This window comes from Pogona vitticeps, chromosome 2, assembly GCF_051106095.1.
Source record: "Pogona vitticeps strain Pit_001003342236 chromosome 2, PviZW2.1, whole genome shotgun sequence".
NCBI lineage: Eukaryota > Metazoa > Chordata > Lepidosauria > Squamata > Agamidae > Pogona > Pogona vitticeps.
Window position 1 is genome coordinate 158,687,735 of NC_135784.1, and position 27,200 is coordinate 158,714,934.

The 27,200-nt window shown below is 45.6% G+C and overlaps 1 protein-coding gene across 4 annotated transcripts; it reads right to left on the reverse strand.

Moving 5' to 3' along the window:
• Positions 1-289: 289 nt before the first annotated feature.
• On the reverse strand, positions 290-27,200 carry TROAP (trophinin associated protein). Of its 4 annotated transcripts, none has more exons than XM_020783151.3 (17): positions 27,070-27,200; positions 23,464-23,703; positions 22,061-22,253; positions 20,703-20,860; positions 20,018-20,084; positions 19,744-19,832; positions 18,235-18,365; positions 16,991-17,034; positions 16,115-16,272; positions 14,261-14,354; positions 13,804-13,928; positions 12,451-12,543; positions 11,045-11,119; positions 7,909-8,007; positions 6,646-6,946; positions 4,100-4,272; positions 290-706 (listed from the first exon to the last, which is right to left on the reverse strand). In XM_020783151.3, the coding sequence occupies exons 2-17, from the start codon at positions 23,650-23,652 to the stop codon at positions 641-643; spliced, it is 2,055 nt and encodes a 684-aa protein (XP_020638810.3). In that variant the 5' UTR covers positions 23,653-23,703; positions 27,070-27,200; the 3' UTR covers positions 290-640. The 4 variants fall into 4 exon arrangements, with proteins under 4 accessions (XP_020638810.3, XP_020638800.3, XP_072847069.2 ...); XM_020783141.3 differs by having other exon boundaries at positions 6,637-6,946; XM_072990968.2 differs by lacking the exons at positions 13,804-13,928; positions 14,261-14,354 and having other exon boundaries at positions 6,637-6,946.

The window sequence follows — 27,200 nt, forward strand, 5'->3', positions numbered from 1 at the left end:
CTGGCCTACAATTCCTAACATTTCTTACCAGTGAACATGCTAGATGAATTCCAAAACCAAGTTTGGAGAAGACACGTCTGTCCTAATCTAATCAGAGCCAAAATTTGGCTTCACACCTTCTTTTATTGCTTAGCTATAACGCTCCACCTAGAGCCAGAAACTGTAATCGAGACTCACTTCTTTGCAGACAGCATACTTGTAACAAAATTAGGAAAATTGTGGCTTTGCAAAGAAACTTTTTGTCCTTGGAAACCAGCTGCAAGCAAATAATAATTTCCAGGCATGTGAGGATATTTTAATTTAAATTATTTAATTATCCTTTAAAAAAAAAGAAATTCGTGTTTACAAACAGTTAATAGTAAGGCGCCTTGTATTTTAACAAGCTTCCTTTCCCCAAGGCCAGCCTTCTGTTTTCACGTGCACCATCTATTTTTTTCCCCTGCCAGGCACCTGAAGGTTTCAAATACAAGAATGGATTTCAGTTCCTGGCTCTCTCTGCCAAGCCTGCAGGTATTCAGGGTCCCAGTGAAATCTGAGGATGGTAAGATCTGAGGGTAGCAATTGTTGCAGGTGGATTTAATCCACCAATACATTGTTCATGAGGAACAGGAATGCACTGCCTCTAGGTCCTACATGACCTTCAGGAAGACAAAGACCTCTCCTCTTCCACCAACCGAGACTGATGTGATGAGATGGGTATAAAGTGCTGGCAGGGAAAAAGAGCAAGAAGCATTAAGTTATAGAGACATGAACAACATGGTCAGGAAAACACATTGTCCCTGCACATTTGACCCAACACAGGTTGGAGATGAGTGCCTGAGTCTTAAATGACATGAAACCGAAATAAAAAGACTGCTTTGGTTGCCTTGGTGGACGACCTACACTGGGAACTGGACGGGGGGGGGGGGTCCCTGTTGGTTCAGCTGGACCTCTAGCAGTTTTCAATACCATCAACCATGGTATCCTTCTGGGCCGTCTCTCTGGGATGAGACTTGGAGGCACTGTTTTACGGGAGCGCCACTCCTTCCTGGAGGGGAGAACTCAGAAGATGGTGCTGGGGGAACTCCTGTTCTACATCCTAGCCTTTGGCCTGTGGCGTCCCTCAGGGATCTGTTTTGTCCCCTATGCTATGTAGTATCTACACAAAACCACTGGGAGAGGTTGTCTGGAGTTTTAGGGTTTGGTATGATGAGTACAATGATGACACCCAGTTCTCTCTCCTCTTTCCATTTAAATCCAAGGAAGTTGTTTCAGTTCCAATTAAGTGTCTTGTATCAGCAATGGGCTGGGTGAGGGTGAATAAACTGAAACTTAATCAAGACAAGACAGAGGTGCTCCTGGTCAGTCACGAAGCAGATCAAGGAATAGGGACACAGCCTGTGCTGGATGGGGTTGCACTCCCTCTGAAAACACAGGTGCGCAGCTCGGGTGGCATGCTCCTGGATTCATCTCTGAGCCTGGATGCCCAGGTGTCAGCAGTGGCCACGAGTTAAAACTACTGTGCCAGCCGTGATTTTTTCTTGAGAGGTCTGATCTGGCCACAGTGACACATGCCCTAGTCACATCTCAGCTGGATTACTGTAACACACTCAATGTGGGGCTGCCTTTGGAATGTGTTCAGAAACTCCAGTGGGTCCAAAATGCTGCAGCCAGTTTGTTGACTGTGGCGGCTTACAGGGAACATACAACTCCCCTGTTACAGCAGCTCCACTGGCTGCCAGTCCGCTTCCGGGCACAATTCAAAGTGTTGGTTTTAATCTATAAAGCCCTTAAATGGCTTGGGTTCAAGCTATCTCAAAAAATCTCCCTCTCTGAGCCTGCCCAGGCATTAAGATCATCAGGGGAGCCTCTCTCTCAGTTTCACCACCTTCACAGTCGCTCTTGGTGGGGAGACAGGAGAAGGGCCTTCTCTGTGGCTGCTCCCAAACTCTGGAACTCCCTCCTGCAGGAGGCCAGGCTGACCTACTCTTTGCTGTCCTTCCACAAACAGGTGAACACCTTTCTCTCCAGGCCAGCTTTCCCTTAATGACTGGTGATCCGAGAGGGATTTTAAATGGATTGTTGCACTCCCTTGTTTAAATGTGTTTTAATATTGATTTTATTCACCATTTTAATATAATACCTGTTCAATTATTTTTTAATATTTGTATAATTACTAATTTTAGCTTTTAAATACTGGTTTTTAATTACATACGCTGCCTTGCATGTTTTTAATGAAAAAGGCGGGATAAAATATAACCTAAAACATAACATAACAGACTCACAGTGTTAAAATCTTCTATTTAACTTAGGACAAAACTGTTGTTACTGGATTAACAGGTTGGCAGCCAGAGTGTCCAAGCAGGGACAACAAGCATCAGTTTATATAGGTAATCATGACTGATCGCTGGCATCTGTTAGTACCACTGTTTTTTCTGCCACACAGGACAGCTTTGAGTATAACTAGAACCCCAAGGGAATGGTTCGCTAAATTTGTAGTCTTTGCCAGGCATTTTGAGAGCTTGGGTTTGTTATAAAGAAATGTTCAGTGGCAGGTTGATTTTAACTAGAAACAGGATCTTTCACACAAGAGCTGTGAAGAGGGGCATAGGAAGAGAGAATATTCAACGATGCCCAAAAGCTGAAAATTTTAAAGAAGCACAGGGGACGAGCTGATGGTAGCTTGCCACTGAACGAGCCATCAGGTTCCCCCAAATATGGAATTCATGCAGTGGCTTCACACTGAGGCTTGTTAAGTTCTCCCTGGTGAATCTAGACACAAAAGGGCTCCCTCCACTACTAACTCTTTTACAAACTATTTAAGGTGGCATTCAGGTTTTTAATATTATGCCGTGGGAAATATAACCTGCGAGGTGTAAATAAAAGAGGATGAAGAGACTGTTGTTCAAGCTTTAGCGCCCTTTCAGAAGCAGCAGCACAGGACAGAACATCTCTCTCTCTCTCTCTCTCTCTCTCTCCAGAGTGTGGGAAAACTCGCTTTTGGGGACTATGACTCCCAGAATCTCTCAGCCAGCATATCCGGCCATACTAGTTGGTGGGGTCCATGAACTAGAAAAGTAACTTGTTTGTTTGCTATTGAGCACAACTTCCAAAACACCCTAGGCAGTATAGATAGTGAAGGATTCTGGGAATTCCTGCCCAAAATGTAATTCCTGTTGGAGGAATTTTGGTTGATTCCTTTTAGTTAGCAAAACATAAAGTACAAGCAACAAATAAACAAATATTTGCAGCACAGGTGTAATGTGAAGAATGGTTAACAGCTCCAGCTTCCACCCAGGCCCTTTCTTCTCACAGTAACTAACGCTTTGTACTGTATATAAAAACCACTCTACAATTAGTTTAAGTGGAAAAGAAAAGGCATCTTTACTTACAGTTGATCTTCAGCTACAATCAGAAGAATAAAAGAAAGGTAAAAGAAACAAATTGTAGCCTCAACCATGTGAGAGTCTTGCTGCACTATTGCAACGACATGATTGGAGGCAGGAGCAGAGAAAGAGCATATCTACTCCAGTCAAAAGTCAGAGAGGAAAACAGAGAGGAAGAGATAGAGATAAACAAACAATAGAAGCAAACAGGAAGAGGGGGCAAAAACTTACGTCAAGCCTGAGGGAAAAAGACTCTATAATAGATTAGTAACAAGGCATAATTATGTTAGTCTGTGAAGCCCACTTCCCAGTGTTAGGTTGCATGCAAGATTGTTATTTTCTCCAACACAACCTCTCTCTCAAAAAAACACCAGGAGCCTCAGCCTCCCCAAAGAGTCACAGCATATTTCAGTTTCCCAGATTAGATCCTCTGAGTCCTGGAAATATATGCTGTTACTTTGGCTGAATGAAGAGGACCATTCCAGGTGGGAGCTTAGTGTGACATGAAGTCAGTCGCTAAGCCATAGTCCTCTGAAATGTCCTGCTCAGCAGGAAGGAGCATCTCACCAGCTGGAAATCCAGGCTTGATCAAGTTCTCCTTCCTTCTTCGCAAAACATTAGACAGAAGACAGTGACACGCAACAGGAACCGTCTCCATGTCATTAAAAATCTCACCCTTTTATTTTTATCTGAGGCTGAAGTAGCCTGAAATGCCTTAGGACTCTGGATCTTACCACAGTATCGAGGGCATCCAGCATTTTTGCCACAGGCTCCTTACACCGCTGTATGGATGGCTGGGTGGAGGAAGGGACGCGGGCAGTATAGAAAGCGCACTCGTCATTCAGGCAGGCCTCCAAGAAGTGCTGAGGGGCGCGGAGGACCTCACTGAGCCGGTGCTTCATCTGGTCTACAAAGGCAAGCAAGGAGCAACACGGGAGGAGGCTTGAGCTACAGCATATTTAGCAGCCAGGCCAACAGGCTGTCCCTCATGGTCTCTGAGCAGAATCACCTCTGGGATTCCCACCTGGGTGGTATTTTATCTGGCACCCTCCCACATGGCTATTCTTAAGGTTCCCAGACTAAGTTTAGTAATGTTTGCCTAAGTTTTTAATAAGGGCTAATGCAAAATAAATATAAATTTTAAATGGTTGTTGTACGTCTTTCAGGCTGTTTGGCCATGTTCTTGAGGTTTTTCTTCCTAACGTTTCGCCAGTCTCTGTGGCCGGCATCTTCAGAGGACAGTAGTTAGAACTCTGTCTGTATCCTAACTCCTGTCTTCTGAAGATGCCAACCACAGAGACTGGCGAAACATTAGGAAGAAAAACCTTCGGAACACGACCAAACAGCCCGAAAAACCTACAACAACCATCGGATCCCAGCTGCGAAACCCTTCGAGAATACATACATTTAAAAGTTCATTATTACTGAAGGTCATTCTTCCTAAAGTTTCTATGGTTATTCTTTTTTTAAAAAAATTTTCTTCAGACTTAATTTAAAACCAAAATTAAATTGAACTAACAAAGAAGAAAATATAATACAGAAAACCCCCAATAAGAACAATAAATACAATAATGTTAGTATTCACTATAAACTACCATTATAAATTTAAAATATGACTATAAGGGCACGAGACCATAGTCTCTTGAGACTGAAGGATGCCTATGCTATAATGGTAACTGTCACTCCATACATCTCAAATTAAACATACAAATCAGTAAAGGCCTTCCAGATATCCAAGTAAATGTCCTCATGCAATTAGCATCTGTAGGATATGTGCTCAAATGCAGCTAGGGCTAACAGATCGTCTGAACATGGTGTATAGTCAGTGGGGCTGTACATCATGGGGCATGCTCATCCTTCCAAGGGCAGAGTGTAAGTCTCCTAGCCACCACAAGTGTCTCGGGAATGCTCAGTTCATTAACTTACAGGTTCTTAAATATGTTTTAAAATTCTTTTTAATCTTGATATATGTTTAACTGTTTTTAGCATAATATTTACATAGTACTTTCAAACTGTTGACCATTTTTAAAGTTTTAGTTGTTGTGAGGCACCTTGAGTCCCTTATGGGGAGAGGGCCAGTGTATAAATAATATTAATAAGGGCTTATAAAGTCCACTTCTGTTTCCTATTTGTTGGACCACATGGGATAGAAATAGAATTTAAGAGAACATGAATCTCCGTAACTACCAAAGATTTCTCCAATTCTGCATTAATACATGCAACCAAAAATGAACAAATTGCTGGATAAGCCCAGATCAGATCACATGTTTCAAAGATGTAGTTCCAGTATTACATTTCCAACATTTATTGGAGTATCTATGCTTAATTTTTGTTGCATTTATAGTTCTACTCCTGCAGAATTGAGATAATGAGATTTACCATGAGATTTATATGAATTGTTTAGTAAAGTCTCACTGATTCAATGTTTCCATTCTCAAAGGGGCTAACAACTGGATTTGGCTCTGAGCTGAAAGGCAGGATATCATATTTAACCCCCCCCCCAAAAAAACCAGGACCCCGCCACACTAATTTTAAAATAGACTCTATTTATTATGTCCAATATACATGCCCAGTAATCCTAATCAATGATTCTATAATGGAGGTCAGGAGCTGCCCTATGTGACAGATGAAGTATATGACAAAGAGGCAGGGCTAAAAACTAGTTGCCAATCAAGGTCATGGCTGAGCCACAAGCTGTGAGCCTTGCCCTGACCTTCCTGAGTCAGGACTACCCCAGCTCATTGTCTGGGTCACTGTGCTGCATCTGTTCAAATCATGTAATGCACCAGACTCCATAAAGTACCCCTTCATTGCCTCTGAACAAATGCACCTCCAAGGGTTTCAAGTTATGATAGGATATGCCTAACCCAACCAAACCTTACATAGACCCAGCAAGCGGTAACAGGAGTGGAAAGTCTACAGGTGCAATCAGGAAGTGGCAGCATTTCTATGCTAATGTGAAAACAAAGGCTATAGTTTAATCAACACTGTAACAAAGGCCTCGTGGTGCCACTCGTTTTATGAAACCATATTTGCAGAGACAACAAAAACTAAGCTTCTCAAGAAGGGCAATTCCAGTCTATAGCCCACCCAGGATATATATATCACTGACCACTTGGAAAAGTGACTTCTTTGGACTGCGGTGTGAGCCCACCAGCTGACAGGAGGATTCTGGGAACTGTAATTCAAAGCAGTAAATGTTTTGAATTTTGCTCATTCAGCATCACATTCTTGACCCCCAGGGCAGAGGAATCAAGACCATCTGCCTTACCTGAATTACCTGTATTAGATGAAGGGAGCTGGACCAAACGCACAGAGGGATTGGGACAGACAGGGTGCTGGCCAGTGAGCGTTGTGCCAGGTTCAGGTGGGGCTGTCGGAGCAGATCCGGGTGTCGGCTTGCAGGCATCGGATCTAGGATCTTGCAGAGGTGTGCAGGGGAGGCCAGGCTGGGGAGCCTCCAAAGCAGGCGAGGAGCGAGCAGACAAGAGTTTGTGCAATTTCTCCAGTGAAGGGGCAACATCAGGGCCCATGCCGCTGTTCATCTCCTGCTGCAAGAGCTCGGCAAGGAGCTCAATACGCTAGAGGAGTAAGACAACAAAAGGGCAACACCTGGGCAGATCCTCAGAGCTCAACCCCCATTTTAGGTTTCACCTAAAGGCAACATCACAGACACATTTGCTCCTCCATCCTGAATTTCAAAGTGAACGGGAAACTTTCCAAGTCAGCCAATATTGTACATTTCTACACTTGTGTTCTAAGTCTGGAAAATTTCAGCAAGGGCTGGATTGTATACAGAGATACAACCGGAGCAACAGTATGCCAAAGAGATGTTCTCATGCTTCTCTCTGCAACCCTGGATAGACTTTTTTCCAAAGAAGTGAAAGTGCAGTTTCTCCGTTTCTGCCGAATGAAATTCTCGACCACAGGAGCTCAGAACGCCCAAGTCTAGCACATCCTCCTTAACAGCCTGGTCGACCCTTTCACTTCAACAGTTCCTTGCTTTCTCTGTTACAAACTTTGTGGTTTATGCCAATCTTACTATTCCCTGCTAAATCCAAAATGGAAGGTTTCTCACTCGTCCCTTCTGCATTTACTCAGAGGGCTGCCCCTTCCTGCCTATGGGTTTCGCTTGCCCGAAAAACTTTACCACCCCTTTTTAGTCAACAGATCCAAAGCATCATTCCTGGCAAACATTATTTACCATTTAATCTCACATTTCACCCAAGGAGCTGAGCTCAAGAGAGTGTACCTGGCTCTCCTTTGGTCCCGGCTGTATCCGTAAAAGAACCATCTGGAGAAATAAGTTAAACTCGAAGAGAACAACTAGCCCAACAGGCATGGATGGGATGCCTCCCTTTGGGGCCTAGAGGCGGGATCTCCCGAGCTGCAGAATTACTGCTGGGCCAGAGTGGTGGCTCTCTCCAGAGCCACCGCAAGGAACAAGGAAGATCTGGGCAACACTTGGGCACTCAAGTCTTCTGGGCAGGAAAGAGAGGCGCTCTCGGTTACCCTTGTCACTCCCTCTACTTCCATTTCCTACCTGGAGCTTTCCCATTTCTGGGGTGATCACAGGCACAGCTGGCCCTCTCCTCACCGATGCAGCCACCTCTTCATCAAAGAGCCGCACAGCCACCTTTTCCTGTACAGGAGGGGAAAGGACACATTCCTTCCATGGGTTAAAGCTACAGTATTTGCCTTGTTCAGCAATGGAAGAGCAGCAGGGAAGAGTACGGTGTGTGTGTGTGTGGGGGGGGTGTCTCTGCCACAGGTTGGCAAAGAAGCCTTTGTTCCAAGGTCGGACTTGGGCAGCCACTTCTGCCTCTTCCCTTCTTCCGACGGCTGCTCAAAGAAGGTGCACGCTCACTCCTAGGCCCTGCTAGCTGTTGGGGAGCACTCCTTTTGTTTGGCACAATCACTTGGGGAAGGTGTCAGAAGACACAAGGAAGCCCTTTCAAAAATATTTTCCTGCTTTGTGTGTTTTTTAAGGGGATAATAATGACAATGTAGTATTCATATTGATGGTAATAGAATTCCAGATATTCAGAAATCCCAAATTTTTACAGTTTCAAAAATTCTGGTGCCAGTGCACATAACTAAAACATTAGAACCATATCTAGTCAAAACTGATACTTCCCGGGACTATAGCAAAGAGAGAAGAGTAAATCATAGAAGACCATCACCTCCCAACACATCCGTATCATCACCGTATGGGCCTTTTAGAGCATTGTGATGGAGTTGAAGAAGTGGGATAGGTAAGCAGAGAAATGTAAGATGGAGTCAGACAGGTTCTGTGTGGAGATGATTTGAGAGACATTGGAATGTGTTTTTCTCAATACTACGAGAGTGTTTCTCTGAAGACCAGTACAACGTGGTTCGAGATAAAGCTGAAGCTTGAACAAAGAGGCCCGTGAAAGACTCAACATTCTGAGCGAATTGGAGAAGAGATAAAACACCTGGATCTTCATGGGAATTGAGAGTGGAAGAAGGTGTTACTGCCCCTGCCTTGAGGCTAATTGGTTAACAGCCATGAAGTGTCAAGAAGGGAGGAGTTAGAAAATGTAGAAAATGGACGATGGGTTATGTGGGAAAAGTTTGATTCCATGATGATGGGAGAGAAAAAGAACTTGATGGTTTAAGCATGTGGCTTGAAGGAGAAAGAATGTAAGTGAAGAGAAAGGAGGAGGTGAGGGTAGCCCACTTAGTAGTGTTTTTAATTTTAATGGGGATTATCTTTGAATATGTTCTTTATGCTAAAGCTTGAGCAATATAAACTGATTCTATGAAACTCTATTTTGCTAATAAAAAATAATTATAAAAATCCTTATAAAGGACCGGTCTCTTGAACAAGAGGGTCTGGCTAAATCCAGGGAGTGGAGAGGGTCACAAACTAGCTATCTTTAAGAGTCCTACCTAACTGAGCTGTTGTGAGTTCTAAGGAATCACAAAGCCCATCTGTCTGTACTTGCAAAGTACTGGATAAAAGTAAAGTGCTCTTTTAAGGTCAGACTTGTTTCAAAGGGCTTACGCTACGCACTGCTGAGGTCTTGGGACTTGCCTCAGTGCAAAGGTGGTAGGTATGTGGCCTGTGGAACTCTCTGATTGAGTGCTAAGCGCTCCTTAGGGAGACTTGGGCACCACAAGCATTACTTCCATTCAGAGGGAGCACGGTTGTAGACTTTTCTCTTAGCAGAGGTGCAACTTTGGTAAGGCTAGGGGGTCATGGTTTTGCCTGAAGTACCTGTTGGAGGTTGATCGTACAGTTTAAATATGTTTTACACTGCTCCCCTCCAAAAAAAAACCCCATGGAAGTGCCTAGACATCCTTCCCAATCAATATTCCCTCTGAGCGGCATGTCAGGGTTGCACACAGGCAGCCGGCTTGTCTACTTCCTCTTTAAAATTAAGCCCTGCCCACCCGACAGAGACGAAGCAAGGCTCCTGTGCAATGGGACAGAAACCTAGAGGGAACGTTTTTCCCAGATTTTATTTTCTCATTTTTGGAGGTGGGGTGAGTCTCCTCCCAGCATCTTTAATTTGAATACTGCTGCTTTTGGAAGTCTCCAGGGAGCACTGAAACGTATTTCCTCAAAAGTTTTTTTTTAAATAAAGTCGCATATGATAATGATATGGGCACCTGTAGCAGATGATGATTTTTTACGATTTTCTCTTCTTTCGTTGTTACCCTAGTGCTGGGAAGTATCAGTTTTGGTTAAGTCTGGGCCAGAACTCCATACTTGCCTCAAACCGGTGTCAGTCAGAAGTCACTTTTGTCACTACCCACGACGTGTGCCCTCCTGCACTTTTCCCAGCGTGCCCTGGGTCCCATTGTTAAGCACAGTAAAAGCCTTGGGCTTGGCAAGAGAGCCCTTCCCTCTTCCACCGGACCCGCTTGTCCAGCGGATGGCTGGGTAGCAGCTGAGGCCAGGGACAGCAGTGACAGGAGTCGGGCCAAGAGACTCCCCACAGCTGCCTCTGCTGCCCACATGTGCTCCCTGGTGCTGTCTGTGCTGCTGCGGCTGCTGCCCAGCCACTTGGCTGGACAAGCCAGCCCTGCAGAGAGCGAAGGCAACCTGCTCCATGTGTGGTGAAAAGGGAGCTGCTGAAACAAACGCCCTGGGCAAAAACCACATTGCTGGGCAGCCAGTGGCGGCTGGCTAGTGCCTTTCCTTGCCTTTGGGGGGGGGGGGAAATATCCCGTGGCACATGCATAGCAGGAGAGTTTTCGTTCTAGATAAAAAGCTTACTATGGGTTACTGCAGTATATAAGTTTCAGCCGTGGTTTCTAACATTTTTGTTAAAATGGTGTCCTCCTTTTCTGAACATAATTAAGATAATCTTCATCCACAGAGATCTGTTTCGTTCCAACTGTCCAGGAGGAACATTCATGTTCTGACTACCGCACAAACTATTTCAACGTTTAAGTTCCTTGATGTCTGCTTTTGCAGCACCTATTTTCTAGCAACTAGTATCTATCCATTACAGATACAACTTAGGAACCTTACACGACTGTAAAAAGGTATGTGCCACCCAAGAGCCTTATATCAGGCATTCTCACGAAGAAGTTTCAGCATATGAACTAAAGGCATTTCAGCAATGGAAATCCAAAACGCCCTTCTTGCTCTACACAGACAAGACCCTCCCTGTCCGTCCCCCCCCCCCCCCGTTATGAGCACTTACCCAGGATGAGGGAGTGCCCTCCTCTTTGGCACCAGGGGAGGTTATCTGTGGGGCGACGCTGGCCTCTGACATAACCTAGGAAAGACAACAGGTGTGCTAGCACTTTTTGCAGCCCTGCCCTTTGTTGCTTTGGTTGATACCAGTTTCGATCCCTGCTCCCTCTTTACGGCCAGCCCAGTGATCGCTCCTAGTCGTTTTCTACAGCCAAGGATCCTTTTAAAGCAGTGTTTCCCAACCTTGGGTAACCCAGATATTCTAGGACTGCAACTCCCAAAAACCCTAGCCAGTACAGCTGGTAGTGAAAGCTTCCGGGAATTGCAGTCTGAGAATACTTAGATTACCCAAGGTCAGGAACCACTCACTGCTTTAAAGCATGGCTGGGAGAAAATATGTCCTTCTACCCTGCTTCCCTGAAAATAAGATCTAACCTGAAAATAAGCCCTAGTATGATTTTTCAGGATGCTCGTAATATAAGCACTACCCCCAAAATAAGCTAGTTAAGTTAAACCCCACTCTCCACCATTGTGCAGCAACCAGAAGAAGATAAGATGACTGTAAAATAAAACATCCCCTGAAAATAAGCCCTAATGAGTTTTTTGGAGCAAAAATTAATACAAGACCCTGTCTTATTTTTGGGGAAACATGGTAGATATCAGTGGATCCCAGTTCTTGTCAGCCCCAGACAGCCGGCCCAGAGCAAAGGATGATCAGAGTCTTTACCCATCAACAATTAGCATATCATAGGTTCCCCAGCCTAGCTTTAAAGGGTATTCATGAGAATCAGCACCTGCCAAAAATATTTATACATTAAATACAAACACGTACCGTAGTTACCAATTAGTTACTAAGTCTACAAACTCCCTCGCCCTTCAAAGATCCAGCAAGACAAAGTTCTGTGGAAGGTACCATTTATGCACGTACACACACGCATGCACACACCAAAGACTCAAGTAAACAGCAGAAAAGTTTCTTGGTAGCAATTCTAGGAAGGTAAAGTGCTAGCCTTCATTTATACAACCTATTTTAGCACCAGCCACCTGTAACTGTAAAACAAGGGATAAATATTAACATGATCTTTCAAAAGGTGCCACCGCTTGAACACTGCTGTGAGGAATCTGCCCAGCCCAACAGAGGTGCTGAATTAAATAGATGACTGATCTACCACAAGAGTTATCCAGACCCTTACTGCATTTTGCCCAGCACTCGGAAGAATCAATGGAATTAACAATGTACAAAGCAGGCATCCAATAGCTAATTAGCTCCAGATCAGTCAATATCTCAATAGCTAGTCATTCCAAAGACAGAACATCTGAGAAGGACTAAGACAACTGAAATGTTTTGGAGTTAAGCACTCTCAGGCAGTTAGTCTATTATTAGCACATGTCAGAAGATTAAAGTCCACTTACCTGCTGTGTTTCTGTTAGATGCTGGGCAGCCCCCCTCCTCAGCTTTGGGCAAAAAGAAGTAGGCACACGGCCGTATGTCCAGGGGCTGCGCCGCTGTTTAATTGCAAGAGAAAGCATTCAGAGCCTGAGCTGATCAAGGCACAGAACTTAACAAAAACTACCAACTTAAAGAGGGCTTGGGTAGCTCAGTGGCAAGCAGGTTTTAAAAGGCTCTTGGGTGGCCATGCTGAGAAGGACATCTGCCTAAGGCCAGGAGAACCACAGATGGACCGCTCGAGTCACCTGGCCTAAGAAAGTTCCAAATGAACTTCATTTAAACTTCATCTGTTTCTCCTTTTAAAAAAAGACAAACTATAGAGTTTCTACTCATTCAAGAATGTCCAAGATAAAAACTTTCAACAGTTTTTGAAAACAAAAATGCTATAAATAAGGCACAGCTTTCAAAAAGCATAACAATTGTTCATTAAAAAAAACTGGGAGGGAGGGAGAGAGAGAGTACAGTTTTGAACTTGCGAGCACGGGTGTCAGTCAAACCTCTCTGGGAAGCGTCTGCCACAACCAAGGAGGCCCTGTCTTCAGTTGACCCCCTGAAGGTTCATCTGTGAAGGTAGGGGACACACAGAGAAGGACCTCCAAAGGTGATTTTAAACAGCCAGACAAGTTTGCAAGAAAGGCAAATACAACAGGCTCCTAGGTATGCAGCAGGAATTAGAAACGTGACATCCTCTAGATGCAACTGGACTACATCTCCCATCATTCCTCATAACTGGCAATACTAGTTGAGGGAGTTGCAACTCCACAACATCTGGAGTATGGAAAAGGTAATTTGGGGGGGGGGGGGAGACTACAAGTCATAGGACCCAAGCTGACCAGGGAATTCTCAGAGCCGCAGTCCAAAAAAACAACATCTCCAAGCTCTGACGGAGTGTCACACATTCAACACTCCTGACAAGAGAGGACTTATGAATCAAAAGCCAGTGCTTTGTCTATTCAACCCAGCAACCCACTGGAAGTCAGCATGGAAGCTCGCTGCCACAGTGACATCTGTCCCCTCTGATGGGTGGAGAGTAGGGATAGTTACAACTGTCAGACAGCTGGGCCCCGAGCAATAAAGGAAACACCAAGGAGCCCTGTTTTTCCTGTTCCTGAAACCCACAAATCCAAGGACTTGCCCACATCCTGCTGGGAAATGGCCATCCATTTCTCAGTTAGAGACGAGTTACAAACTGTGGACATCCTTTCCCCCTTTCCAAACTTGTGGAAGTTCCCTTTTTGTCAACTCCCAGAATGCGCCTAGCTAGGAGGTTCTGGGAACTGTAGTCTAAAACAGAAACTATGCCAAGCTCTACAAACCAAGGATTGTGTGCCGGCAACGGGAATCCTCCTAGCCAGCCCATAGGGTGAACAGTCAACAACTAAACATCTGTTGCCGGGTGTGTTTGTTAGTTCGGTTCCTGAAGACTGTGACTTTTCCAGTCCTATAAGATGGAAAAGAGAGAGAGAGAGAGAGAAGAGAGACGTTCAAAGACACCACCTTGCTGGATAACTCAGTGAGTTTAGTACTTGACTATGGAGCCAGAGGCGAGGAGTTCAGTACTCCACTGTGCCTCCCGGAAGAGGCAGCCTGCGTGGCCTTGGGCAAGCTGCGCAGCCCCGGGGTCGCCCAAGAAGAAGGGAAGGGTAAGTCCCTTCTGTGCATTCTTTACCTAGAAAACTCCGGCAAGGGGCTGGAAACTTTAAGCAGTTCTAAGGATGAACAGGCTCAAAAAACCCCAAATAGCCCACACACCACCTCTCTGGCAAGTGATACCTTTACGGCCCTGTGTGGAATAACAGGACACACGACCAAATTTTCCTGTTGAGGATACTCTTGCACATGGTCCACAGGAAAACGCATTTTCACCCTAGAAAAAGAGGAATAATTAGCACCCCTTGGCCAACCAGGCCAAGCCCTGTTCCTGAAGGTGACACCTCAGCATCCCAACCAGAAGTTTTCCAAGGCCAATCTTGCATCAAACTGCAAGTGGCTGTCTAAGAAAGCACTTTTATATGAAGAACATGAGTTGATGGCAGGCATGGAATCTGAGCTGGAAATATACTTTTTCTAGACTACAACTCCCAGAATTCCCAATTGCCATGCCAGTTTGGAGATTTTGGGCATTGTAGCTCCACCAAGCAATTTCATTAAACTCTGTAGAGTCCAGTACAATGGTGCCTCGCTTTACGATTGCCCCATTTAACGATGAAACCGCATTACGATGAACTTTTTGCAATCGCAAAATGATGTTTCCTATGGGGGAATTTCGCTTTGCGATGATCGGTTCTCTGCTTCGGGAACCGATTCTTCACAAAACGACGATTTTCCAACAGCTGATCGGCGGTTTCAAAATGGCCACCGGGTAAACAAAATGCCTCCCCACTGTTTTCTGGGATGGATTCCTCGCTGCACAGGCAGCGAAAATGGCCGCCCTATGGAGGATCTTCGCTGGACGGTGAGTTTACAGCCCTTTGGAATGCATTAAACAGATTCTAATGCGTTTCAATGGGTTCTTTTCACATTACGTTTTCATTCTACATCGATTTTGCTTGAACGAATTAACGTCGTAATGCGAGACACCACTGTAGTCATCAGACGGTGCAGGGACGGCAGCATTTTGCATGCCAGGTTTCCCCAGCTACATGTTTTTTTCTGTTCTTAGCTTGTAGGTCTCTCCTGTACAGCTTCTTGTCACAGACGCCACCCCCCGCGGCAAAGCGGGGCTTTCAGAGGTGCATTTTCACTGCTGAAAAAGCCCCAGGAGGCTTCTGAAAGCGGCACTTTGCCGGGGTGGGTGTGGGTGGGGGTGTGGTAGGGGCAGGCCCGCCACCCCCCGCCACCCCAGGGCCCCCCCTCACGCCGCTTTCAGAAGCCTCCTGGGGCTTTTTCAGCAGTGAAAATGCACCACTGAAAGCCCTGCTTTGCTGTGGGGGGGCGCGAGGGATGGGGGGTCTGCCCCTACCACACCCCCACACACCCCACCCTGGCAAAGCACCGCTTTCAGAGGCTTCCCCAGTGCATTTCCACTGCCTGTTTATCTGCTGGGCAAGCCTGGGAAAGCTTCTAAGAGCAGCGCCAATCAGCTGTAAGGCAGGGAGGGGGAGGGGCTGGAGTGGAGAAGATGGCTCCCGGCTCTTTTCTGGGATGATCGCTTCCCCCCCTCATTGCAAGCTGTGCAAAAATGGGGCATTTGCGATGATGGGGGGGAAGCCATCATCGCAAAGCGATTTTTCCCTATAGGGAACATCGCAATGCGATTGCAAAATCTTCATCGCTATGCGGATTCATCGTTAAATGGGCGCCCGTTAAGTGAGGCACCACTGTATCTTCTTGCAGGTCCCAGCATATTGTTTTGACAGGCCCTCTGAAAAATCTTAGTCTGGAGACCTCCCTCGTAATCATTCCACTGACACTAGAAATCATAAGGGATCCTCCTCTACTAGAAACCTAGTAAGTGTCACATCAGCATTCCAGGAAGTAGGTGAGACAGGCAGACCCAACACAACCAGGTCCAAAATAGGTGCTAAACCCAGCAATCACCACCCACAATGGTAACCATGGTGATGGAGAGGGGTTAACAGATACCCAGACCTTTACAGAAACTCATCCATGCCCTTCTTTGTTCACCTTGGTGCCGCCACTAGTGAGAGGATTCTTCCGAACATCTTTCATCGGCACCCGCTGGGCCAAGCTCAGTTTCCCGTTGGCTCCAAAGGCAAAATGGCTGAGGCCTACATTGGAGAAGATGCTTGCTTTGGCAGCCGGATCTGGTACAAACTCCTCCTCTGCAAATATATGAGATGACAGTGTCAAGGAAGAAAGGGAAGTGAGCCCTAGCCTGAGGTGTTCATGCTCTGTGCTGAGGAAAATCAAGAACTACACTCAAGAGCACACCACACAGTCTCATTATAGGAACTGAACAATATTCTGTCTGCAAGCCTTCTTGCGACCATTACAAGCTTCCTATGAAGGACCAGTTTGAGGACAAGAAAGGGAAGGATGACAAGGAAGGGTTTGGCCTGCTACGATCGAAATGCACACGTGCTCTACGACTTGCTCTTGGACTCTTCTCCTGCCAGAACCCAGACAAGTTGCTTGACCTCCACATCTGTGGGACTTTTTGGGGGAATATATATAGGTTGCCTGTTTCTCCCAAAAGTCCTAAAGATGTGGAAGTCAAGCAACCTATCAGGGTTGGCCAAAGAGCAGAAGCCTGTAATGCAGCTGGCATTAAGTGATGTTCTGTATCCAAAACTTACTCCTGAAACTTGCTGTGTGGTTTCAATTTCTTTTATACCCTTTGCTAACTTTGGTTTTTCAACTATATGAAATTACTACATATTCTAGTTTAAAACGAATCTCCATTGACTTAGATCCTGATCTTAGACTACAATGGGGGCAGGAATGCAGGTCAGCTGGTAAACCCGGAGGGGGGGGGACTATACACCCAGCAGACATAATTGCTCACCCAATGCAACAGCACAGAAAGATGCTCTCACTCACCTTTCCAAGATGATCCTGCAGTGTCCTTTTTCTCAGTCAAGTTGCTGTTAAAGACAACAGAGTCACAGAAATTTGAAAGCCGCAAAACAGCTGTGTAACAGGGAGTCCCCCCCTTCCTAGACTGGGGATTTATGCTAGAATGTAGTATTTTAGAGCTACTGCTACATTTAATAAGGATCATAAATGAGTGCATTATTGAGTGCCCCCCCACTCCCAATGGACACATCCATCTTAAGCATGCAGGCTGAGACACCAGCAGTAATGGCCCATGCTCTCCTGCTGTATAAGGAGGAAGTGCATGCGCCATATCCATCGTGGTCACACACAGTCCAGAAACAGGCACACCAGCTATACAAAGCAGCCAACGCTGCTCTTCACAGAACCAGCCATGGCCCAAGGCTGGGCTCAAAAGGGGTCCTTCCTCAGTGCCAGGCACTGGGGATGGAGTGCCCGTGCCAGGCAACCTCCTAGGCACCCTGCCCACAATGCCTGGCTCTGGGCCCCTGGGCACTGGCCAATTCTGCTGTGGCTTTACCATAGCAGGAAAGCAGCTAGCATGGCTCTCCAGAGACTGGCAGTACCCTGCTCTGGAGAGCTGGACTGGCTGCTTCCCAAGTCTGGCATTCGCTGCAGCCACAGATGTTCATGCACGGCAGCCCGAACAGAAGTTTCAACCTTTTCGGGCAGGATACCCCAAACAAGAGAGGGTGGAGCACTAGGGAGCAAAGTGGGGGGGAGGGGGAAACAAACAGGCATCAGGGAGAGCCCTGCGCCAGATAGGGGCATCCTGACCCATAGGGATACCGTGCCTCCTATACAGTGGACCCTCGACTTAAAGACGGCTCGACTTACAAACTTTTCGAGTTATAGACTTCTCTGGCCGCAAAATTTAGATTCGACTTGCAGCTGGAGAATCGACTTACAGACCAGAAAAAAACCAAAATGGAACAAAAATAGAATAAAAACTGCCAGTTATGGGATTAATCGGTTTTCAATGCATTGTAGGTCAATGGAGATTCGACCTACAGACTTTTCGACTTGCAGCCACTGTTCCAATACGGATTAATTCTGTAAGTAGAGGGTCCACTGTATACTGCAGGAATACATTAAGAAACCCAAACAGAAGGACAGATGGGTTTACTCATTGAGAATTGTGGCCTGGCTAGCATCCCCTTGCAGTTCACAAACGGCACAAGCTGCCCCTCCCCAACCCCCATTGGGCATTCAGGCTACCCCCCCCTCACCTTTGCAATGGAACGCCAGTCGTGATAACGCTGCTTGAACACTCTGCGTTGGGCCTGGCTCCCGAATCTGGACACTTGCCCACTCCCAGATTCTCGGTTGACTGGCTGGGCTTCGCCGCCTCCAGCCGATGCTGATGTCAGACAATCGGGGATATCAGTAAAGATTCGCCTAAGCTCTATTCTGGTGGCAGGAGCCCCAAACACAGATGGGACAGCATCATCACACGCCACGCCCCCACTACCAAAAGACAGATCCAGACAGACACACACTGCCAGGATGAAAGGGTAGCATTCAAGCTTTGGGCAGAGAGGCACAGCCACTGAGATTATTGCCTACAGGTTTTGCCAGAAGTGCAGGTTAAAAATGTGGGTTGAGAATAGTCCATTAACAACATTCATCTAAAGGATTAGAAAACCATGTAAAGATGTAGAGAGAAAAAACAACATTGTTCTTACGGTACATCAAAGATTAGCAAAGAGTGTTACAATACAGTGGAGCCTTGACTTACGAATTCCTTGACATACGAACATTTTGACTTACAAACAGCTCCATTCGCAAAATTTTGCTTTGACATGCAAACGGAGCTTTGACTTATGAACAAACAAAGTGGGGAAAGCGGGAAATGGACTTTGGACTGCCTGGTACTTGTTAAAATTGGTTTAAAAGGTGCTTGGTTTGGTTTAAAGCTGCTTGGTTTTAAAGGTGTTCTGTTTAAAAGGTGTTCGTCCCCTCCCTCCCTCCTTTCCTGCCCTTTTTTAAACCTAAGTCATCTTAGGTTTTAAAAATATCTCCCCCTAGTGGTAGACGACAGATTAACCAGCTTTGCATTAGTTCCTACAATGGGAACTACAGTAGAACGGATTACAGTGGTGCCTCGCTTAGCGATCGCTCCGTTGAACGATGAAATCGCTTAGCGATTTTCTTCTCTTTTTTCCCCCTTTCATGTCCGAACATGGCAATATAATAACAGGAGGCCTGAATTCCTCTCTTCCAAGCCAGTATCAGTTTAACAAGCTGCAGCACCGAGGACTAGCTATTTCAGGCAGTGCCCCTCGTAACAACTGTTACAGAGGAGGCCAATGAGGTCTGTCGGGGTGGGCTGGCAAAGAAGAGTTCCTCCTCGCTCCAAGTAGCTCAAGGCCAGGCACATGTCCCATGGACATCCAGTGCAAACTGGGCCATGATCCCTTCCAAAAGCTAGCATATCTGCTGGCATATCACTAAGCACTCATAAATGCCACAGGCAAAATGATTACATTTTGATATTTTGGCACCGGCTGCAGGGAAATACAATTCCAACTGCTGGGTGCTACCAGGATCAGCGTTCCAGGAGATCAGACAGCCAGACCCCGGGATCCTTCCAACCCCATTCCACATATGTTCATGTGACCTTCGAAAAACAGAGTAGCTTCTAATCAACCATTTTCAATGATTAGCTGGACCCAACATCAGCATCATGGGCTGATCAGAGAAGACAAAAAACAAACAAACCAGCACTGGCTACCCACCTGAGAGTCAAAATTCTTGAATGTAGTTGAAAGTGCCTTGAGCTCCTGGGTGTTCAAAGTGAGGCTATAAGACTGTGGGTGATCTGCATCTGTTGTGGGACAAGAAGACAGAGGAAGCATGAGACATTTCAGAGCAACTTGCCCATGGCCTGAAGCAATGGGTTCAGAGTTCTGAAATAATTCAGAGTTGCACCGAATTGCAACATGGAAGCTACGCAGTCGAGCGTCATTCTCTCATTTATTTTCTCTTCCTAGGTGCCAAATCCAGTCATACCTTTCAATGTTGATCTGGCAATGTGAGACATACGAGCTAGATTTGCTGCTGGAGCACCTCGGGCAGTCTACAGAGAAAGAAGAACATATTTAAGGAAAATCCCATCTTCAATACAGAAATGGAGCCTAGGTGCAGGGTGTTCTATAATAAAGGCAAGCGATCTTTGATTTGGTCTACTTTTCCACAGTTTCAGCCACCAAAAATGTATGAAGTTTCCTTAGCTTTGGGGACAAGACAAATGAATGCACAGTCACAACCAAACACATAACCAATCTGATATGCATACAATGTCCCAAGACAGCATGAGACTAGGATCAAGTTTGGATTTTGGAGGGTAATCAAAATCAGCATTCAGCACCCACCTAACCAACAGACTGATTCTGTACTTATGTGCCACATCTTATTATCTGCATACAAGAACTTCTGCAAATGCACCCCACCCCTAAAATTATATAGGAAGGCACAATGAAAAACAAAGGGGCAAAAATCTATACATGCTAGGGTAGGACTTCAGATATCCTTTATTAAACACTATTTCTCGAGTCTTCCAAGAGCCTCTCTCAAGTCTGAATTACTGCCCAAAGGTTTAATGTACCTAGATCTCTGTATTTCAAGCCAGTGGACAAATACAAAACAGCTCAACACACAGTTACAAAAGATCACAATGTACAGTATGGAGACTTACCCCAATGCTGGCGGAGCACAATCTCCTCCCTCTCAGAGGGACTCGGCGGGCCAGGCTGGGCTTCTGTGTCGTGCTCAGCATGTGGTGAGTCAGCCCAGTGTTGGACAGTATGCTGGCAAGAGCTGCCACATCCGGCACAAACTCAACTGCGCTTGGTTCTGCTCCCCAAAAATTAGGTATCATATTTAAGACGTAGCTTATTACAGTTAAGAAAACATCAGTTTGATTTCGAAATATCCCAATTTCTCCTGTTTTGGGGTCATCCCAGTCAATGATGAGGGTTATAAAACACATGTACACCCAAGCTTCAGTTTGAGGTATAAAGCCTTAGGGTTAACAGTGAGTTCAACCTCAGATAATATGTTCACAACCAAGAGACAGGTTAGGCTGAGAGTCAGGCAGGCAGGCCCTGCTTACAGCCGTCTAAATGACCTTTATAGCTTCAGGCACATGTTAGAAACAATCGTGTTTTCTACATGATTCCAGACTGTTCGTCCTACTGTTACTCCAAACCGCGGTTACTCAGTGACTAGGCTCACACTTCCTATACCAGAGTTTACCATTACGCAAACATGCCTAGCTTTCACTTTGGGCACATAGTGTAGCAGCAGCTTCTCCTTCCTTTATAAATTATCCATTTTATGGGCTAAAGTAAATGAGTCAGCTTTAGAAAGGATAGTTGGAAGCTGGCTTGTTTTCACTTAACATTCTTCAGGCTAAAAAAGCTTGTCCAGGGGACATCAAAAGTTGCACCTAATGAGCAATGTAACCAAAAGCTCATGGGCTGCTTTCTGTGACCATGGCTGAGAAGGGAAGGGCAAGTGTGGCAGGCCAGGATGAATCTGGGTTCTTCTCACAAGGCCAAACTATGGTTTAGCAAGAAATGAGGAATCTGTAGCTTTCCAGATGGTTTTGGATTACAACTCCCATCATCTTGGACCACAGGCCATGCTGGATTGAGCTGAGTGAATTGGGAGTCCAACAATGTCTGGAGGGACATAGGTTCCTCACCTTGGCTTAGTTCCGCATTGGAAGCAGTCTTGCATACAGAACACAAGAAACATTCCTCTCTGGGGTACACCTTCCAGAATCCCCCAGCCAGCATAGCTAGGATCGTGCTATATTGGAAAACATAAGAGTTGCAACCCAAAAATAATTTTTTTAAAAATCCCTAATCTTCTTGAAACCTTCCCTCTTTATTTCACTATCAGCATAACTCAAATAGCAAATGAACTGAAACTGACTAGTTCTGATAACTCCTTCCATCACATTAAGACTAGTTGGAAAAGACGGTTCACATTCATTCACCTGTATCAATTAAAAAATAATAATAATTTCTGGGCCGGTGTAATAACTACCTTTGCCAACAGATGTGTTGCTATCATTCCTCTGACCAGATGTGCTCAGCTGCACCTCCCCCAGAGGTTCTCTGGAAAGGCTCTTGGGCAATAACCCAGCCGCTGGTTTCAAAACTGCAGCACCCAAAGCTGAAACCGTTGGAGGCATCTTGGAATCCTTGACTGCTTTTGAGTTCGGGCTGGATGGGCATACCTGCAAGAGAGACAGGAGGATTTGACTCCAGCCAACTCCACATGCCTAGGTACCCAAAAGGGGCCACCAAATTAGAGAGAATGATGAGTTTGCTTAAGTTTGATAAACAGCCAGCCTCTAATTCCCAATGACAAGGCCAATTCTACTCTACACTCCATGCTATACACCTCCCAGAAATACCATAGCCAGCAATGACGACGGTGGAACTGTAGGAGCTATAGTCAAAATAAGAGAGAACATCTCCAAACTCTGTTTTTCTTACCATCAGAACTCGAGATTTCCAATATTGGCTCAGAAACCCCCACCCCAAAAGCAGAGCCCAAGGTCTCTCTCAGAAAGCAATTCCAATATCTCCAGTTAGTATCATCCATCTTCCAATGCATTCAATTAATTGAGCTGACACATAATGGCCAGGTGCAGGCTGGCTGGGTAGCTCAATGAACTGGAGCAACTGGCTGCACAGCCAGAGGCAAGAGTTCCCCAATGCACCTCCCAGGAGAAGAGCCAGCCTGTGTGGCCTTGGGCAAGCTGCACAGTCCCAGGAGGCCCTCAGAAGAAGAGAAAGCTAAACCACTTTCTCCACACCTAGGAAACCCTGAGAAGGACTGCTATAAGTCAGAACTGATTAGATGGCACATAATTACAGTATTCTCATTAGCATCACCAAGGTGCACAAAATCTTTGTAGAAACTGACTTAGGTTAGCTGTGGGGTTTTTTTTTAAGTGAGATCCTCTCCTGCTCAGCATTGTCCTATAGACTGTCCATGCATCTAAACTGTTTCTCATCTGGTTAGGTGAAAAATCCTACTTTCCCCATAATTACAGTAGAAAGATAATCTTCAGTTCATATTCTGATACACAGTTCAGGCCTACTAACAATTATTCAGAAATACTCTACACTAAGAGTCTGCATAACAGGCATATAAGTCACACCCTTCTGGGAGCATCATTTCCAGCCTCCAGCAAGCATCCCTCAAACAGGTTTCCCATTTCTTCCCATCAGTCATGAGGTCTAGAAACTTTTCCTTTGAAATAGTGGTCAAGGGAGGTGCAGTGCAATGGCCTCTAGAAAGCCACACGGTCTGCCTCTCCACCTCTAGAGGAAACCAGATGCGACCACACACAGGGTGCAACACAGGAGAAACACATTCCCAGAACAAAACTGAATGCAGTGCTTTGCTAAGGCCAAAAGCAGCTCGCTCATACTCACCTGCTGAAGTGGACTCTGCTGCTGTGATTGCTTCAACTCTGGTGGGATTCGGCTTTTGGAGAGCACCGGAATTTTACTGCCGCTCAAGGAACTTGAGACACGGGGGGCGCTCTCCTTCTGCCCCACCTTGGCTGGGGTCTGTCGAAAGGGCAAGGCTCCTAGCAGGTTTTCCTTCCCTGCTCGGGCCATTTAGAATCACGTTCCCAATCCTATAGCTGAATCCTCTGATACTATTTGTACCTAAGTATTAAGAATAATTAGAAGAATTTTAGGGCAAGAAAGTGAAAGGCCAACAGCGGTCTAAAGACCACTGCCCACGGCACCGTTGGCTCTCGAAAACAACTGTTTGGTTTTCGTTCTTTTTAGCTGGAATGGCCAGCTGTATGCTTCTTTCCTACCCCAAGACTTTCATATTTTTGCTCAAAATTGCACTTGGGACCTTCAGGCCACATACTGGGGGGGGGGGGGGGGGAGTGTTCTTTAACCAATTGCTCAAACCACAGGACAGTGGCAAGCATTCAAAAACATCCTAGCAGCTCAGCTAAGAGGTTCCAGAAGTGGGACTACTGCCGCAATAAGCATTCCCAGAGCACATCACAGTACAGGCTGCAGGCCTAAAGCCACCATTTGTAAAGGGTTGTGTGAAGACAGAGGTGGTACAATGCAGCCTGCTCTTGGACGGAGCTTTCTGCTCTTCCTCCTCCATTTCTTTCTTTACCTGTGATGTCACAGGCAGCCAAAATCTCATTCCACAGAGTCAGAGTTTGGAAAAGTTACTTTTTTTTTTACTATAACTTCCCAAATTTCCTAGCTGCAGCGGCCTATTGCTTCCAAGCCTCCCTTGTTCATAAGAATGGCCAGCTACATCCCAAAGAATGTAGTTTGCCTGTCTGTTTTGACACAACGCACTGCTCACTGTATTCCACCACTGGGGAAGATAGCTCTAGCCAAGCCTCTGATCATCTTCTCTCTCCTTCCTTGGTGATAATAGCCAGTTGTGGATTGTCTGTGATTATCATCTTCCCTCCCCACGCTCGCCAGCTGCTCACCACCTTGGACATGCTTGCTTCTTTAGTTTCAGACCTTGACAAGCACCCTTGCTTGTAGGAGTTACAAAGAAAAAAAAAGTTTTAATTGCTGTGTCTTGTCATAGCATTGCAGTGGTGGTGGACGCCACACTTAACAAGAGTTCTCCATTCCCTTACAAAGACACCAGCCACCTCTGTTTTGGAAATAGGAACCCCTGTGCCCCTTAGTTTTTACTTCCAGGCCCCTTGCTTGTAAGAGTGCCACCTTTCCTTTAGACCCCTGAACCAATTCCTTAAGCTCCCCAGTGAAGACAACTCCACAGGCTTCACGTCTTCCAACCAGTTTCATGCTTTTTAAAAAAAACACAGGAGATGGACCAAGCAAAATGGCTATCCTGGACACTCAAGCTACAGCCCTTCCTGGTCTGAAGTCTGTATCTCCCCTTACACTCCACAGAACTCCTGCACATTTCAGAGCTTCATGAGCGACAGAAGTGTCAATGTTGCACCCAGGGAAAATGCTGGGCCCTGCAATTGCACAGCTAAAAAGCCAGTCTGGCCAGAAACATGGCAACGTCCGTTTTCCTCTAGCACACAGCTTGGGCTATGCTCTGTTTCTTTTTCTCACCCTTGAGGAATTTTCTTTCCTCTTGCCACTGGACCCTAGTTCCTGCCTCCATCCTAGCCATCTTTACTGCAAACATCTTTACTGCCCGGGAAACCTCTTTCCTAGATCTACATAATGATGAGGCACAACACTTGTATATGTATTCAATATATCATTGTGACTCTTCAATTAAAATGAAAAACAGCCGTATCCTCGGTTTCAAGTTTGGGACTTCTTAACATGACAGTAGTTTATTTTTATAGCAGGAAAGTTGTACCATTGTGTCATCCATCTTAATTTTATAGTGGGAGTAGAAAAATAATTGGCACTGTGGATATTTTGGGACTACAGTTCTCCCATTTTCCTAATGGGGGAGGATTTATTCAATTACAAGCATGATTTCAGTCAGTAGAAAGATTTTATTTAGTCAAGCAAGTTTTCCTCCCTCAAAAAGTGTGTTCTAGCTTGTTCTGATCTCAATGCAGACTTTTCACCATCTCCTTGCCCAGACTGATTCCACCTCTGGGAATCCTCTATTCATGCAGACTTGCCAGCATTTGAAATTCCATACAGTCGAGGCCTCAGTCCAGGAACTGTTGGATCCTATTTGCAACACTTAAAAATTATTACACTGGCTAAAATCCTGTTGAGTAAATTGAATCTGCGTAAGAGTAACATCATCAGTAACAGGGGGAGATTGCCTGCTTCAATCCAAGCAGTTGCCCCACTCGTTCACAATTCATCTGCAGTCGCATTGCAAGGGAGCTGAGCAAGCCCTAGGAACAAAACATGGAGTCTTTAATTACCAGCAATCTGCCACTACCATCATATGGAGTGGTTGAGGGGATGCTGTTGGCCTGTTCAAATGTTAAAATCATCAAAAGAGGCCTTTCTTTCAGTCTCACCACCTTCACAGGTGCACTTGGTCAAGACATGGGAGGTGATCTTCTCTGTAGCTGCTCCCAGTCTTTGGAACTCCCTCCCACAGGAGGCCAGACTGGCTCCATCTATACTGTCTTTGGGCAAGCAGGCAAAGACCTTTCTCTTCAGGCAAGTTTTCCCTTGGTGACTTGGGTGTCTGAACCAGAACACTTTAATTACTGGCAATCTCCCCGCTACAGTGACAGTATCACCTTTACGCAGGCATCATTTACTCAAGAGGATTCTGGCTTACATCGCATAAAAAGAATTAACATACATTAATAACCTCTATTCTACAATTAAACATTCAAACTATAAGCTATCTTAAATTAGAACTATCATCATATTGGGATGTTATTTAAACATAACACATTTTAATGATAAAGATTTTTAAAATCTGACTCATTTTTTAAAAAAACACACATTTTTAAAACCCAATATTTTTACACACTCTTATATTGGCCAGTTTAGATGCAGTCAATGGAAAATACAGTCTAAACTATCTGGAAAGCTAATTCTCTTCATCCCAGTTTACAGGTTCTCCTCTTGTGCAGCATAAATCATTTCTCTTCCGCTTAAGCTTCCCTTTACCTCAGAAAAAGAATCCTACCTAACAACAACTCTCTTTTTTTTGTAAAATAGATAGGGAAGAGGGCGAGGAGAGACCTTGCTAAATGAGATTTCTTCATTAACTATCCTGAGGGAAAGATCCTCTCCCTGCTCCAAACTTCACCCTCCAGATAAGTACGGAGCGACAAAAACTTAATCCACCGTCGCGGTCTTCCCTGCCATTTCTAGAGCATTTTCGAGAAATAAACGTAGCATGTTTATTTTTGCAAACCCTACACCTACCCTCCAAGTTGCTGCTGCTTCTCTCTTTTTTCCCCCATTAAGAAGCGCCATCCCCACAAAAACTCGGGCAGACAACTTTGGCAAGCCGGCCGCCAGACCACCCATCCCCTACCGCAAACCCCCAAGCCTCCTGAAACGGGGAGGCAGACGACCGCCACCCAAACCAGCCCAACTCCACGCCCTGCTCTGCGGGCTCACCCGATCCCGGGCAACGTTCTCGCCCGCATCGTCGCCAACCAAGACAGTTGCTCGCTTCCCTTCTCCTCCGGATCCAGCCTTCCAAACTCGTTCATAAACCAGCAGAGAGCGCTGATTGGCCGCTCCGGGGC

Coding starts and splice junctions, on each gene's coding strand:
- TROAP (XM_020783141.3), bottom strand. CDS start 23,652: ATGGCCCGAGCAGGGAAGGAAAACCTGCTAGGAGCCTTGCCCTTTCGA. Junction 14,355..16,114: donor TCACTAGTGGCGGCACCAAG/GTGAACAAAGAA, acceptor CTCTTTTTCTAG/GGTGAAAATGCGTTTTCCTG. Junction 12,544..13,803: donor TTGCCGGCACACAATCCTTG/GTTTGTAGAGCT, acceptor GCAATTAAACAG/CGGCGCAGCCCCTGGACATA.